The 17,961-nt window shown below is 42.6% G+C and overlaps 1 protein-coding gene across 1 annotated transcript in view; it reads right to left on the bottom strand.

Annotated features, from left to right (window-relative positions):
• Nucleotides 1–17,961, bottom strand: part of LOC122809101 (deleted in malignant brain tumors 1 protein-like) — a gene marked incomplete at its 3' end in the record, with an annotated part of 811,935 nt that overhangs the window by 130,261 nt on the left and 663,713 nt on the right. Inside the window, 1 exon segment of the mRNA XM_044080344.1 lies at nt 13,610–13,924. Coding sequence (XP_043936279.1) covers nt 13,610–13,924 — 315 coding nt within the window.

Below are 17,961 nucleotides of genomic sequence, written 5' to 3'. Positions count from 1 at the left end.
GTCCAACAATCCACATTTTGAGGGAAAGATAGGTTCACAGGCCAATGACAACCATAAGTCATTCAATAGCTATGTCTCAAACCTAAAAGGGAGCACACAACAGTGTGCCAAACTGGTAGTAAATGCAGCCAAGTCCACAGAGCTTGAACATATAGCAAATCTACTGGCTGACAATTTCATCTCAAATTTTAATAACACTCTCCCTCTGCCACTCCCAGGAAATACCATCAAACATAATCCCATCAGCTATCAATAGGGGCAGGTCCTATTGCACTCTCTGAATGCCAAAAACACAGTTTCAATGGGCCCTAATAATATCTCAGGATGCCTCCTAAATATCTTGGAATATAACCTATCAGGTTCACTGGAGCCAGTATTCAACCAAACAGGCTTTGTGCCATGCAAATATAGGACTGTGACAGTTATCTCTCTGGACAAGGGTGGACCATCAAGGATCAAATCAAGTACATACCCATTAGCCTGACTAGTCTCATATGCAAAGCCATGGAAAGGATTACTATGGAAATGATTAAGAATGACAAACACTGGACCTAACACAGTTTGGTTTTGTTAAGGGAAGGTCATGCCTACTGAGCCTGGTGGACTTCTTTGAAAAGAACACAAGTGCAATTGCTGAGGTAAAACAGTACATACAGCATACCCTGACTTGACAGAATATTCCACTTGGGCATTGTAAATAAACTAATGGAATTGGGCATATACCCCTGTGTAACATACTGGATAGTCAGTTGGATCACAGATATAAGCCAGAAAGTTAGGACTGAGGAGACGACCTCGACAAAGAGGCTGATCACCAGCAGAGTCTCTCAGATCTCCATGTTCGGTCTGTTCTTTTTTGGCATCTACTTCTTAGAAGTCAAGGCTAATGTCAGGAGCCTCTGGTTGAGCAAGTTTGCAGATGATTGCAATCTATGAGCAGTCAAAGAATCCACCCCCAAAAAAATTTACAGAAAGGTCTAACACAGACAAATGATTGATGCCAAATCCATGACTTAAAACTCAATGCCAAAAAATGCATAATAGTTCCTTTTGGGAAGTCAGCCACCCTGGAAAACTACCTCACTGATAAACCACCCCTAACAGTAGACACAATAGTCAGGGATTTAGGGACACATGTACATAATAACCTAGTATTATACCAACATGTGTCTAAGGTAGTAAGAAAATCATTCTGTGTCCCTCAACACATAAGTAAAGGCAGGTTTACTATCAATATTTGGAAATGCACTTGTACAAGTAACTTAACATTGAAAGTATAGTTTCGAAGTTTCACAAAATCAAAAACTTACTGAAGCTTTAATATTGATTTCCATAAGGCAAATGCAGTTCAATGGGTACATTTTCAAAACATAAAATACCAAACACTCGGCTTCAACATGGTTCGAGGTTGGAATTTAAAATCATTTTAATTTTCTCCATTGTTTTTCGACGACATGATGAAACAAACAATTACTTTTCCAAATTTTGATAATAAACCATAAAGTCATGGCATCTAGGTCCAACTAAGTCAACCTGATACTGTATTCTTCCCTGATCAGATCCATTGTTGAGTATAATGCCCCCACCTCTATGTTCCTAATCAGCTACATGCAACAACTGAAATGTCCACAGAGGTTCCTCACAAAAAGAATACAGGATACAAGCACAATGCCCTAAGAAAATTATCTCAAAGCCCTATCTCTATAGTCTGTTTCCTACAGACTGCTGAGAAATGATCTATGCTTGATATAGAATTCATCCTTGGGGGGCTGTATTACAAGCTCAACCGCTTAGCTTGCCGAATGCTGAAACATTGACAGCTAAACGGTGAAAGCTTAAAATCATGAACGGCCACTTACGCAAATTCTTTCATTGGGAAAAATTTTGCTTAGCCGTCGCAAATTAAAATAAGCTTCCAAACCCTAACAAAGTGGGGGGCTTTGCCCTGCACACCCACCCCTTAAGTAAATTTGCCAACTCTGATATCACTCTACATTGGGAAAAGGGCAAATTCCCAATAACGGCCAAGCAAATTCTTTCCCGATGAAAGAATTTGTGTAAGTGGCCATCCACGATTTTAAACTTTCACTGTTTAGCTGTCAATGTTTTGGTGTTTGACAAGCTAAGTGGTCAAGCTTATAATATAGACCCCATCCTTGGACCCAGTCTGATGGACCTTTTTCATATCTGTAAAATGAACAATGTTAGAAGTATACATTTAAGAGCTTAAACTCACCTTACAACATAAATAGGACATATTGGAGGGGCAGGTATGTGCCTTAGATAATTCTCAATCTCTGGAACAGGGTTCCCATCTATGTGAAGCAGAGCTCTTATGTAACTCATTTAAAGCATAATCTGGACCAGTGGATGGGAAATTGGAAGTCCACCCTGTTCTGGTGTCTGTCTCTGATGGACAGAAGCAGTCATTGAATCATGACCTAGTTAACACTCCCCTTAAAATAACCTCTAGGTCACAATAACACATGGGTTACATTTAGGTTGCATGGCTAGGGTGTGATGAAAGGAGATACTGCCAGCCCAGCTAGCCGGAATTTTATAAATGATTATATGTGATTAGTAAATATTAAAATGATTTATACAAGATGCTTGTGTTATAAATGTATTAGAACTGCATGTCATGTGAATATCAAACTACTTGTGCAGACAAGTTTGTTGAAAAGGGTACTTGCAGAGTGCTGTTTGAAATATAGCAACAGTGTGCTCTACTGGAAGATAACAGAAATGTACATGCACTATTGTAGCTGTTTAAATGTATATATTTTAACAGTGAAAACAGAAATAAGGGAGGTTAACTTCAGAAAAATAACTGAAATTAAATTCCTTTATGGCTAAGCCATAAAAGGATGGCATCTTTCAGTTTTCAGTAAAACACGAGACACAATGTCTGTACTAGGAAATTTTCTGTATTGTCTTTAGGGTGAATTAATTACTAGTCTTGAAAGCATGAAGGAATGCAATTCTTTTATGACTTCCAGCAACTGACAGATATCTGAAGAGAGGCCCTTGTCTATATATTTGTACAAGTAGATATTAAATTCTGCCAGCTTCAACATTGGTCTTTTTGGGCCTGGGAACTAAAAGTCAGATGACAAGAAATTATGTCATTCTGCAAGCCATCTCAGCAGTAATATAAAACATGCATGAATGTGCGTGCCTTCGTTGAAGGTTGGGTGTCGGGCTGGCACCTTGGCACCATAAAAAAATTGACTGCCAATCATTAGCGGACTGGAGTTCCGCTGTGGCGACCCCTAACTGGGAAAAGCCAAAAAAAAACAACATTTTGAGGAGTCTCTTAGTGAGACAGGGCATTCTGCATCCTGTCTTGGACCTGACAACAAATAGAAGATCCATTCGCCACATCTGCCTTGCTCTAATGAAGTAAGTTCTTAGGTTATAGAAATTCTCTTAGATTCAGTCAGGAATACAGTAAAGCTTAATTTACATATTTTTCTTTATTTATTTGAGACTACCCTGCAATGTTGTTTTACATATTTTCTGTGGTTTTAAACTCTTCTAAAACTGTGAATATATATTTAGTATTGTCTTGTTCTATTATTATTTATTATTAAATATATTTAAATCTTTCATTGTGGCTGATCTGTGTAGAGATATTTAAATTCTGAGAGCACTTGCATATTTATTTGGTGACACTGTATGGGCCACTCCTAATAGCCTTGCTCTTGGTCAGGCTACCATTTTCTGCTAATATTAACATTACACAGTAAGACTGGGCACCCTTTGTTAAGGTCCTTAAGGTAGCTGGCAGGACTGACTGGTGGCAGCAAAAACGACCTTATAGTCTGGGCAGAAGGGGGCATAGCTAGTAAATCTGTGCCAGCTTTCCCAGGTATGTGTGTATAAATCAAACTTCAAAGAGTGTGTGTGTCAGCAACTTGGGCAGGGACATGAGGCACTGGTGGGACAGAAAGGGTGCTGGAGATCTTAGCTTGGTCACTTATCTAAGATCTCAACTGTATAGCTGTGCCAGTGGGGAGTCTTAGTGGGGATCTGGAGAAAGAGTGAGAAACCAACCCTGTAGAATTAATATATGATAAGATGCCATGAAATCTGATTTTGGGCAGTCCAGCAATGATTCGAATTCCCAGAAACATATATAGAATTAGTGCAGGCTGTATACAGGGAGTCAGTAACAGAACTGAAAACAGAGTTTGAACTCACAGTTCCCACTGAGAATGGGCAAACTTTGGTGTTCATTTTGAAGCCCACTGCTGTTCAAATCGGTGATGGTCTACATTAGCAAAGAGCTAACAGTGTAGATTTATAAAGCCGTTGTATGCAGATGTTGTTACATTACAATACTCTGAAAAGGAACTTCAACAAATGACACAAGATTGAAATTCAAAGCTGAAGGCATATGGATGAAAGTGTAGTACAGACAAGGCAGTTGTCTATGCAGAAAATAAAGGACTCTGATAAAGCTGAAAGTGGATAGAGTGAAAATAGTGGAACAGGTAAACACCTTCAAGTATCAGAGAGTTATGGCTGAGGAAAAGAGAAGTCCGAACAAAGAGGTCAAAGCTAGAATTAGAGGTGCTGCAGCCAAATGGCCCAGTGACAGAAGAGTGCTAAACAAGCAGAAAAGTATGGTAAATAAGATAGTGGTGTGACCACTTCTTCTATATGGCATAGAAACCTGGCAGTGAAAACAAAGCAATAGAGGAAACTTGAGGTGATTGAGATGCAGTGCCTGAAACAGATGGCAGAATGCAGATGAAGAAATGAAGAAATCAGAGCAGAAGCTAAAGTATACCAAGTTGAAGAGAATGTCAAGGAGAACAGATTTTGGTGATCTATCCAGTCACATTTTAGGAAAGCAGAAAACTGTTTGGTAAAGAAGATTGGAATAAAAAGAAAGATGGCAAGAGAAGCAAATAGGTTCAGTCAAGAAAATGAAGGGTTATAGCACTATTATCATAAACTGGAAGTCATGAGTTAAAACCTCATCAAGGCCTCTGCTTGTGTTTTAGAAAATTATTCTATTTTTCATGGAACTTATAAACAAAGACATTGGCAACCTTCAAACACTGGTCCCCATGCAGTTTGTGTTCATGAAGGGCCGATCTTGTCTTCTGAACCTGATTGACTTCTTCAAAACAGTCTCCAGAGCTGTGGACAAGGGTAAGGTGGTCCACACAGCCTATCTAGACCTCACCAAAGCCTTTGACACCATCCCCCACTCTGGAATCATAGATAAACGTACTAAGCTGGGCACTAATACCCACGTCACTTGATGGGTTGCCAACTGGCTTACTAACAGAACCCACACTGTAAAAGTAGCCAACTCCAAATCCAGCTCCAGACAAGTGATAAGTGGAATACCTCAGGGTTCAGTCCTGGGACTGCTCTAGTTTGGCATCTACTTCTCTGAAGTACAGGCCAACACTAAGGAACTCTGGCTAACAAAGTTTGCAGATGACTGCAAACTGGAAGCAATTATTGAATCCCCGAATGATGTGGATATTCTACAAAAGGGCCTTACAGAAACAGATGCTTGGTGCCAGAGCCATGGGCTCAAGCTCAATGCCTCGAAATATATAGTTATCCCCTTTGGGAAAAAACATGTACCTGTGAATTACCACATAGGTGGCAGTACACTAAACACTGAAAGTGTGATAAGAGACTTAGGGACACAGGTGGACAGTGGTCTCACCTTCGATAACTTTTAGTTATGTACTCACCATAACTTCAGATGTTTGGGATCCATCTCGCCTACATTCTTACTGATGGGTTCAGAGCCGATCCATGCTATAGAGCGAGGCCTCTAATTGGCTGAGCTATCTTTATCCCAGGATGCACCACCGCTAATCCCCCAGATCTTATTTGTCTGCATTCATGCACACATGCACAGCTTGTTTATATAACATTGTTAGATGTTTCAAGATGAAACAACAGGATTCGGACCTTCTGATATCCTCTGATCTCCAAGGAAGGGGAAGGAGGGTGGGTTGTGGAATGCAGGCGAGATGGATCCCAAACATCTGAAGTTATGGTGAGTAACTAAAAGATGTTATGTGATCCTATCTCGCCTACATTCTGACTGATGGGCCTAGCACCTAAATCCCGGGTGGCTCATTGGAAAACACTCCTGAGCACTGTGGAACCAAATGAAGCTTGTCCTCTAGATGCCACATCTAATTTGTAGTGAGAAATGAAGAAGACCATGTAGCGCACAAATGTCACTAATAGCAAGCTTAGAATGAAATGCTACCGAAGTAGCCATAGCCCTTGTAGAATGAGCCTTGACAGAGGTGGAAAGCTCTTTGTTAGAATAAAGATAAGCTTGAGTAATACAGTCCCTGATCCATTTGGCAATAGTGACCTTTGTGACCGTGTTGCCCAATTTGTTTTCTGCAAAGGACACAAACAACTGATCTGTCTTCCTTGATTGTTTGGTCCTATCCAAATAAAAACGTAACTGCCTGAAGACAAGTACGGGGGTTTCACTGACAAAGCTTGAAGTTCTGAAACCCTTCTGGCTGAAGTAATCGCCAATAGAAAGGCTGTCTTCCATGATAGAAACTTTAGATCACAGGTAGCTGCCGGTTCAAAGGGGAAAGAAGTCAAGGCACGTAATACTATATCGAGATCCCATGGAGGTGCAGGATGAGAAATCGGAGGTCTTAATAGAGCAGCACCTTTCAAGAAGGTCTTACACAACCTGTTGCTCATTAAAGGTGGGTCTATGGATTCATGAAAATTAGAAATCGCTGCCAATTGTACTTTGATGGTAGAAACAGAAGAGCCTTGATTGAAAAGAGAGGTCAGGAATTTGAGTACTTCTGCCACAGGAGTAGAAATGGGGTCCAGGCCCCGGAGTTGAGCCCAGATAGCAAACCTTTTCCATTTGCTAGAATACAGTTTCTTAGCAGACTTGTGGGCTGAAGACAATATGTGCACCACATCTGGATCCAGTGCATGTCTCCTGACTATGGTCGGAAGAGGAGGAGCCAGGCCATCAATTTTAATGTGTGTAGGGACTGGTGTAGTAGTCCCGACTGATGAATCAGTAGGTCTGGGACCTGGTCCAGGAACCATGGACCTTCCAGAGCATGTTTCCGAAGATAGGGAAACCAGACTTGACGAGGCCAGTAAGGAGCAATTAAGATCATCTTGCTCCCTAAGAGAGATGCCTTTTGAATTACCCTGGGGAGGAGAGGAACTGGAGGGAAGGCATAAAGCAGGCCGGAGGGCCAAGGATGGAGTAATGCGTCCATAGGGCTCTTCCCCGGAGCCGGGGTTAGGGAGAAAAATTCTTTGCACTTCACATTCAGAGGAGTCGCGAAGAGGTCGCAGCACAGAACTCCCCATTCGCTGAAAATCTGCCTTGTAATTGTCATATTCAGAGACCATTCGTGAGTAGAGAGGATGGTTCTGCTCAACCTGTCGGCTATGACATTGGACTTGCCCGGTATGTGAGTAGCCACTAGGAAGTGTTTGGTCAAGACTGCCCATTCCCAAACTCTCATCGCTTCTCTGCAAAGAGGATAGGATCTGGTACCTCCCTGTTTGTTCAGGTACCAGACAACTGACATGTTGTCTGAGTGAACAGCTATTACGCCCTGAGGGAGGTAATCGTGAAGGGCTTGAAGGGACAGGAGTACTGCCCTCATTTCTAGGATGTTGATGTGGAGAGGGGTCTCTTCCGGGTGCCATTTGCCCTGGACTGACCTGCCCAGGGAATACCCCCCCCACCCCATCTGGGAGGCGTCCGTGGTCAAAGTGGCCGCCGGAGGAGGAAGAACAAAGGGTCGTCCCTGATCCAAATTGGAGGACACTAGCCACCAGCGAAGGTCCCGTCTGCAAGATTCTGTGATCCATATTAGATGATTGAGAGGGAGTTCCTGAAAGGACCACTGAGTTGAAAGAAGCCACTGGAGGATTCTCAAGTGTAACCTTGCCAAGGGAACCAGCAGAACTGTGGCAGACATCGATCCCAATAGCTGTAGGACCATTCTGGCTGGGGCTTTGGACCTGGGGAGTAAGGCTCGAACCTGATTTTGAATGGTCTTAATTCTGTCTGTAGGTAGATAGACCTGCATCTGGTTTGAATCTATCTCTACCCCTATGAATCTTATTCTTTGAGATGGCCGTAACACAGACTTTGGCCAATTGAAGGTGATTCCAAGGGAATTGCCCAGTGATATTGTGGCTTGCAGGTTCCATAGAAGTAGATGCTTGGAGGTGGCAGTTAGAAGCCAGTCGTCTAGGTACGGAAACATCTGGAATCCTAGACTCCTCAAGTGAGCAGTCACTACTGCCAAGCATTTGGTGAACACCCTGGGGGCTGTGGTGAGACCAAAGGGCAGCGCACGGAACTGAAAATGACTGCCTCCTAGGCTGAAGCGCAAGTGTCTCCTGGACGTTTGATGTATTTTGATATGGTAATACACGTCCTTGAGGTCTATGGAGCACATCCAAACACCTTTCTCCAACAATGGGAGAATGGTTTGTAAAGTGACAATTCGGAACTTGGACTTCTTGACTGAACGGTTTAGGTAGCTTAGGTCCAAAATAGGCCTCAAGTCCCCGGTCTTTTTTGGCACCAAAAAGAATCTTGAGTAAGTCCCTAATCCAATCTGGTCTGCGGGGACCAGTTGGATGACTCCTTTTTGCAGCAGCTTTGAAATTTCTGAGGCTGCGGTATCCCGTTGACTGGGTGGCGGGTCCGGGATTCTTTTGGACTGGGGGGGGCAACAGAATGGGATGGAGTAACCTCCGGTGATAATTCGAAGCACCCATCGGTCCTGAGTGATCCCTTCCCAGGCCTTCAGGTGCTTACTGGCTCCGAGCAGCACAGTCGGGCAATCCCTCAGGGACTATGAAAAGCTGAAGAGCCACGAAAGGACTCGCGGTCTCCAGTGTTGCGGGGGCCTCTGCCACCTCTGGGACGGCATCTTCCTGATGAATTTCCCCCTCAACTGCCTCTGGAGAGGGAACCTTCCTGCTGAGAGGGGTAAGACTTCTGCGATCTACGGAACCACATCTTCCCTCCTCTTTTAGCCTTGGGATAAGGCCAAAAGGGAGTGGAAAATCGTGCCCCTACGGCAGTCAGAGTCTTACCCTCCTGTTCACAGCGGGTAAGTGTGTCTTTCACCTTGGGCCCAAACAGGAGGACCCATCAAAGGGGTGTCGGATGAAGACTTGAAGGCCTCCGAAATGACACAGGTGGAGCCAGGCTTGTCTCCGAGAGCAATGCCTGTACTGTTGCTCTCGCCCTTCGCGACGCATACGAAATGAGCCTCATGGACGAGTTTGAAATGGACGACATTGTAGCCAGCTGAGATCCAACCGTCTGGGCCAGCTCCTCAGGCAGGTTACCTAAGAGGGTATCGGATAGCTCCTTAATCAGATCCCTCTGGAATCTTGTAAAGTGCGTCAGGTAGTTCAAAGACCTCAGAGTAAAGGCCGCTGAACTAAGGGTGCACTTACCGTACAGATCCATGCTCCTAGACTCCTTATTAGAAGGATGGATGGATGTAGAAGCCTCTGCTACATCTTGCTGGGTAGCAGATGCCACCACCATAGCATCCACAGCCACACCTTTCGTAAGGAACTCTCTATCTGGGGGCGCCAAAAGAAATTTGTTTGGACGAGCAGGCACCGGATCCACAGAGTCTGGGACAGATCAAATCCAAGAGCAAGGGCAGAGACACCCAGGAGGCGGAGGGCTGAGCAGGCCTTCAGGAACACCGACTCATCAGCAGAGGGAGGTTTGGACTGCCAGCCGCCTCGTTGTTTTAGGGCTTCCAGGATGTCTGCAAAGGAGACATCATCCTAGGACGACTTGGGGGACCCCTCTGCATCATCGAGATCGGTGTCAGATGTCAAAGACTCATCAGGGGAGTCAGCGTGCTTCCTCTTGCACGTTTTCTTCCTGGGAGGTTCCTCCGAAGAGGCTTCAGAAGGACCTCCAGGAGGGGGAGAAACCCCAGCAGGGGTAACCTGAGGCCCAGGGGCTCCGCTGTCTGCGGACAGGGGGACTGCCAATGACCCAGTCTTCAATAGGGAAGGAGCTGGGGAAACTGTGGAGGTAGCCAATGAAGATTTGGCTAGAGCACTCCTCATAGCCCTGAAGGCGGGACCACCAGAATCCTGGGAAGGTCCCCCCTCCGTGGCCATGACAGTGGATGGTACTCCCGCCGTCGATGCACCAAGAGGGAGACTTGGGACCGAAAGCATCAATCGAAGAAGTCCGTGCACTGAACTCCGACCCAAGAGCCGGAGTCGGAGCAAGGGTCGGGCCTGACCCTAACACCTCCACTGGTTCCACCAACACCTGCTCCAACGGTGCCGAAGCTGTTGGAGGAGGAAGTACAGTAGGGGACCATCGGCTCGCCAAATGGGCTGGAGCCGAAACCATCTTTTGGAACACCGGAGACTGGAAGAGTCGGGCACCCTGTCGATGTCCGAATCAGACATCCTGGATGATCTCGAGGATACCGATCGGGCCGAACCGACTTCTCCATCGGAAAGGACTCAACAATTATCGGCTCTGAAGAAACCTTCAAGGAAATTTCCCTCCGAAGTGTCTGAGCCGATGACCCTTATCGGCTCCAATATCAGTGGAGCCGATGAGGGTGACCCGCCTCGATGCCCCAGACAAACCAGAGGGGTCGAGGCTGGAGGCATCGAGGCAGACTTTCTCTGACATCGGCTCCAAGTCCGTGGAGCCGATGGAGAAGTCTACTTAGTCTTCTTAGCCGTCGGATCCGACTGACTGGTCGCCTCTTTTAGAAGGAGACGGAGAGGAAGACAAAGCCTCCTCAAAAGCTTGATTAATCCTTTGAGGATTAATTTGTTTTTCCTCTCCTGGAGGACTCTGGAGGAAAACGCATGGCATACACTGCACGATTCCTGCAGATGTTTAGCGACGAGGAGTGGTCGTCCGTTATGGACATTTTGAACCCACACCTCGTGCACTTTTTAAACCCGGAGGGTTTATGTTCTTTAGACATAATGTACAAAAAATAGACAACAACAGTAAATTAAGAGTTTGTATACACAGGAACAAAATATGCTACCAACTCAGAAAAATATTTAAACTAAAGAACTTTTTTTTTTTTTTTTTTTTTTTTTTTTTTTACACACAAGAAATGTAAGAAAGAGAAAGGGGAAACAAGGAGGGTCAAGACCCTCTAACTCAAACGGGTACTTGACCCACACACAACCACTAAAGTAGTTAGCACAGGGGAAGGCCCCTCTAACTTAAACGGAACCTTCTCTGACAGGAAAATATATGAAAAACTCAATGAAACTATAAGAAACACATCAGACACAAAAATAGCCGTTAAAACAGCTTTTGGGTTTAAATGAAGGAAATACTGACAGGAAAAAAGACTATATATATAGTACTTAGCCCAGCCAATGTTGAGACCACGTCCAAGCTCTGTAAGCGGCAAATGAGATCTGGGGGATTAGCGGTGGTGCATCCTGGGATAAAGATAGCTCAGCCAATTAGAGGCCTCGCTCTATAGCATAAGCGTTGGAGCCGAGGGATCGGCTCCGAACCCATCAGTCAGAATGTAGGCGAGATAGGATCACATAACATCCATATCGCAACAACAGTCAGGAAATCCTTTTATGTGGCACACCTCATCTCTAAGGGCTTTTCATCCAGAAAAAAGGAGGTCATTGTCCCACTGTACCCATCCCTCATTAGACCCATAAATACCTCACTAAATGAATCACAGGCCTAAAGCAGGTGCCCTATGCTGACCGTGTAAAAAAACTCCACTTATACTTTGTCGCATACCATCTACTCAGAGGTGATCTCTGCTTGACATATAAGGCCATGTCAAACCCAGAGCTTTTGGACATGCTACACTTAAAGAAATCCCAATCCCTCAGAGTTACATGCTCCAGGGATCAAAACCTTGTCATCACAATGAACAAAACATGATGGAGGGATAGGGTCCTGACTCAGAGACTCCCCAGACTCTGGAATAGACTGACCATGCATGTCAAGCAGAGTGCCTCTTTGGCCTTCTTCAAAAGGAACCTTGATGATTGGATGGGAGATAGGAAAATCTCCCCAGGGATCACGTCAGTCACCTTGCTAGACAGGGGTCCAGGGGAGTAAATACTGTGGGAAGAAATAGCCACAGAACTGTTATGGCTAGGCTTGTATAGGCCCTAGAGCCGATAGCCTAGCACCAACCTATGAACCTATGAACCTATTCTGCACAACTTTTAATGAAGAGTATGACATCCAGGACCAAAGATGTCATTGTTCCATTGAAGTCTGCTCTAATAAGACTAGTCATCGAGTACAATACATGACCACAGAGGTTTCTCACAGTGGTATAGAAAATAAGTCCTATGTGGACCACATCAAAGTATTGTCTTTATACTCAGTGTCATACAGGCTGCTGAGAGGTGACCTGTGCCTGGCCTATACAGCATCCTGTGATCCAGCCTTTATGGACATGATGCACATCCAGGGACCTAAATTTAGGCTGCAACATAAATACGACATGCTTTAGGAACACTTATGTGCTCAGAGTCTGTCTGTTCTCTGGATTGTACTTCCCATCCACGTGAAGCAAAGTTCTTCCCCACACTTATTCAAACTTGGAAAACTAGATGGGTGGATAACAACTTTTCCCCTTGATCTGGTTCCTGTGTCCCTGTTAGAGAGAGAGAAAAAAAGCTTGTAAATGCTCTTCCACTCATGTTCAAGTTTATATATCTTCCACATAACTTATGGAACCAGTACCTTTCTAATAATTCTGTGAAGTATGGATAGGCTTTAAAAGGTTGTTAGCCTAGTGTTCTCCTATGATCCTATGATAGAAGGCTTGTGACACTCAGGCATGATGGTAAGAAAAGTAAGGAGTGTGGCATCGAATTCAAAGAGTTGGTGACACTTAACATGACACCTCACCCCCATTTAGAAAATGGAGATAAAGGGGATTGATGATGATGATCATATTGTTACTGCAGTTAATGCATTATGGTTTATTTATTTTATTTAACATTTGTTAACTGGGAAAGTCCGACTTGGAACAAAGCCAATTTTCAGCAGAGGCCCAGGGAGAAATGCTCCAGATGCATGTCTTTGTAACGTGGGAGGAAACCAGAGTACCCGGAGGAAACCCACACGAATGCAGGGAGGACATGCAGACTCCACACAGAAGGCACCCCAGCTGAGAATCAAACTGGAGAACCTCTTGCTGTGAGGCTACAATGCTACTGCTACACCACTGCTCCATCCATATGATCATCGGATAGGGGAAGTCATTGTTTGCACTGTCACATGCAAAATCGCAAGGAATCAAACTGCAGTAGATCTAAAAACAACTACTTCTAAAAAAACAGAACAAATGTAGAAGTTACATGAATGTCAGTTCTCGTATGTTTACAAAATGTTGATTGAAATACTGAGCACAATGAAAAATATTCACTGAAAAAAATTAATTGTTAATAGATTGAACACTATAATGTGATATGCAAACTTATTTGGAAACTATGAAATAACTGCATGACAGAAATCTTTATTTCTGTTTTACACTTTACTATTTTCCTTGAAAACATAATAAGACAATTCTTAGTTACAACGTTTTACCTAAACATTTGATTTGGATTTGTTGTGAGGAATTGCAGAAAACGTTACTCCATGGATCACTCCTGCACTGTGACAAAGAGGATTCATGGCCGTAGCAGTATGTATTGCTCAACCAAACTCCATCCTGGCTTTCTTTATTGTCTATGCTGCTGCCTATAGATGAAGGTCCATTACAGTACAGCTCACTACAGACTGCTTTGGCAAGTTGAATATTCCAGGAATTACTGCAAGCACGTTCCCAGCTTGAGTATCGGTTTACTTCAAGTATTCCATTGCAATGATTAGTACCATTTACCAATCTGACAATCAATTCACCTGTAATGCAAAAAATAGCTTTAGTATCCAAAGGAAAATTAACGTGTTGTCTTTATAAAAATTATTAAGATTCATCTGACCACATGAATACTCAAACTGTAAACATTATTTGCAGACTAAAAAGCAAAACTTTATAAATATAGATGTAATAGTAGAGTTCTGAAATCATCACTCCATAGTACTAAGAATGTCCGGATTTGGCCCAGCTCTAAGAATTTTTCAGACTATGCAAACACTTCCCTTTTTACTCATAATGTTTTTGGAGGAAGGACCCCTTTTCCAGATCTCTTCAACCTTACAATGTGTTGCCTCACTTAACACAATAGCTTCAGGATATCACTGCTATATTTATTTACTTTTTATGATTTTTTTTCTTAAATTTCATTCTAGATCAGTTTGTATCATGCAAGGGGCGTTAGGGTTTTTCATATTCAGGTCAGTTTGGTCCTTTTTTTTTTTTATCTGTATGAAGTCTTCATGTATAGCTGAGTATCTTCCAAATATGTTTGACATCATTTTATTTACCTAATTTGGTACTTTGGGAATTTGGCAGTATTTTTCTCCATTTGATTAAAGTTTCTTTATATTTTCTACAAGAATCATTGCAGTAGAATCACTGGGTGACATCATTAAATATACTCACAGGAAACAAGGCTCCCTTTACAGGATCAATGTATTCCTCACAGATACTACAAGAAACACTCCAGCCACCCCCTTCTTATTGCCAATTATCTTATTTGTCACTCCTATCCTTACAAACTTTAGTGATATTCAAAGAAAGAAACTTGCCTCCTGCTAAAATAAAATAGCTACATTTGCCACCAATCTCCCTCATAGAACCCACCATTGCCATAGCTTATAGCAATTAAACTAATTTGAATTACACAACTACCTAACATAGTCACAACTAACTACAGCACACAAACTCATTCATCATCCAGAAAAATGCCCTGCATTACAAAACCTATTACTACACTAATGTCCAGCTAGCAACCTCCACTTTATTAACAAATTCTTATTATTTACAAATATTTCATATAATGTTGTAGAAGACTTGCTCTACTCCCAGTACATTCTTAAACTCTAGAATAGCATCCCCACACAAATAAAACTATCTGACAAACTCAATAGTTATAAGCTACTGCTTAAATAACATCTTAACCAATCCCGGTCCTGCACATGCTCATCACAGGGTTAAAACTTTTTGTTCACAGTATGATACTCCCTAAATACTCTCCATAAACAGAATTCTTTCAAACTCTCACTGAAATGACAAAACAAATTTTAGTATAATGTAATGTAAGCAAATGGAGTTTTCTTCCCAGGCCTCGACTGAAAATAGGTATTTTATAGTTGGACTTTCCTGGTAAACAAAGAGAAGCAAACAAACAAACAAGTACATTTGTTCTTTTTATAGTAGCTGTATGATAGTTTTGCTGCCGTGCTTTGTTTGCTGTTTGATTCACTCAAAACCAGGAAAAACACCAAAACAAAAGTAGAAGTCACAAATGGCAGACCAGAGGTTATAAATCCACAAAAATTTGGTTTATTAGTCCTTAGGTATAAGTGCTTTCATCCTAATCAAATCTAATCAAATATATTTATTTGATTTTTAAATTTTAAACCTTGTATCTGATGAAGTTCCTTATGTGATTTGATTGGGACAAAAGTGCTTATACCTGTGGACTAATAAACCAAATTATTTTGGATATATAACCTCTGGTTTGCCATTTGTGACTTCTACTTTTGTTTTGTTTGCTCTTTGGCAGAAATGTATAAGATGGACTCCATAAGGTCTAAAGAATACCAAAAGCATAAATGTGGAGCCAAGATCCCTTCACAAAGCTGACACTCAGAATGTCTGAAGTGCCACGGAATGCCCACTTTTCTAATCAATGTATAATTCTTGCTCTTTTTAAATATTCAGCAATTATTAGCATTGTTGCCTCACAGCAAGAGGTTCTCCGTTTGGATCCTCTGCGGGGGTGCCTTCTGTGCGGAGTCTGCATGTCCTCCCTGTGGTCGCGTGGGTTTCCTCCGGGTGCTCTGGTTTCCTCCCACATCCCAAAGACATGCTGCAGGTGGATTGGACACTCTAAATTGGCCCTAGGTGTGAGTGCGGGTGTGTGTTTGCCTTCTGTGGAAGGTTGGGTGCTGGGCTGGCAACTCAAAACTGTAAAACTCCACTGCCAATCATGAGCGGACTGGTGATTCATTGTGGTGACCCCTAACCGGGAAAAGCCAAAAGAAGACGAAGATGAACAGAAATAACAACTTCAAACTGGAGAAGATGAAGTCCAATCCTAACCGTCTGCCATCTAGGGAATCCTCCACTCCTGTTGCCCTGTAGCTCAGATTTCCATAAGACCATCCTCAGTTGATTCACAGCAGCCAAGGCTCCGAAGGCCCCTAAAATAGGTGTCTCTTTTTCTTATCCAGGGCATGCCATTTCTCAAGAAGCTTTACCTAGGGTTGCCACCTCAGATACAGCTAATTCCTGGAGATGCTATTTTAATGTTAAACACAAGCCTTATTGTTTGGCCTAAGTGCTGTCCGACTCAGAGACTACCAATCTTTGATATGTTAATATTCATAATGATTGTACAATGAATACTATTTACAGGAAAAGTTCAAAACAATAATACAACTGTAAACTAATTATTTACATGTTCATCCTGTGTGCTTTGGGGGTCTATATTAGAAACCAAAAGCTGAATTACATGAATACGTATTCATCGACACATAAAGGTTGATGGGCAAAATGAGCAAACAACGTAAATGGCAAAAGGGAGAATGCCAAATGTGATACCTGAAGCAACAGCGCCATACAGGTAAGGTAAACCTAACTCAAAAAACCTTCACTAAAACACTTTTCTAAAAATTTTGCAGTGGGGTAAGCCCCCCATGCGCCTACCACACCCTCCCCTACTTAAATATACCAACTCCAAGACCGCACTACAGTGGGGAAAAGGACTTATTTCCTCATCCCCACAATCACCCTGCTGGCTGAGGAAATCCGTTTGGTGTTCTCCCTTTCATCATTTATGTTGTTCGCTCATTTCGTACATCGACCTTTATTTGTTGATATAAATGTTTCTGAAATAGATCCGTGCTTTGGTAGAGTCACGAAAACTACTTGCGCTTAAACATATATTTCTGATCAGATCTTGCAGCCACCAATAATTTGGGTGCTTTCATCAAGAATTCATGAAATTGAGAACAACCGTACTTCAAATTTTCACACTTCTGCAGCTCAGCTCACAAAACATCAAGTCCCAGATGATTTCTTTCTTTGGTCCACAAAGAATTATCACACTGAAAGTTCATTCACACAAAGAATTTGACACGTATAGAAAATGCAAAGGATACAGCTTTAAAGAATTCCTCACCACATTTCCTATGTGTCAGTGTTGTGAAAATATCCTTCCATTAATCAACCACTTATTAATTTTTTCCACCAGCTCTGTTTGAACATCACACAGAATGCAGAAGTCATCATAGTACTTGTCTTTGACGATGTCAATGTGCAACTTGTCTGCCTGTTCCTTGAATAAGCTCCACATCACTGGTTCTTTCAAGGTTAATGCTCTCATTGCTTGAAATTCTGAATCCTGGTAATTATACCACTTGTCTAGGTAGTTTAAACACTTATTGTAGAATTGATCAGCATCAGCTTTGAAGTGCCTTTTCTTATCATGTGGAATTCTTTTAAGCATGTCTGTAGCAGTCTTTCCATAAAGTTTGTCTTGCTTGCGATCTGCAGATTTCTGTCTTACTCCAACCATAATATCATGCAGTTTGGACTAATAGTGTGATCTGACTCTTAACACACTACTTTGAAAGACCTGCATAACATTCTGCAAGAAACAGAGGTATAGTCTAGGTATGGACTCGCTTTCTTCATCTTTAAAGGCATCCCAAATTACTTTGTAGCATTCTTCTTCCCATAAAACAAAGTAAGACTGTAAAGCAGGCCATACTAGAAGTATTCTTTCAAGGGCTGGAAGTAATGATAACCATCTCGTTGGTACATGACA

Source organism: Protopterus annectens, chromosome 1.part1 (assembly GCF_019279795.1).
Source record: "Protopterus annectens isolate FY-2018-M chromosome 1.part1, PAN1.0, whole genome shotgun sequence".
In the NCBI taxonomy this organism is placed as follows: domain Eukaryota; kingdom Metazoa; phylum Chordata; order Ceratodontiformes; family Protopteridae; genus Protopterus; species Protopterus annectens.
Note: the sequence above shows the minus strand (reverse complement) of the source record. Positions and strands in the feature narration are given on the sequence as shown.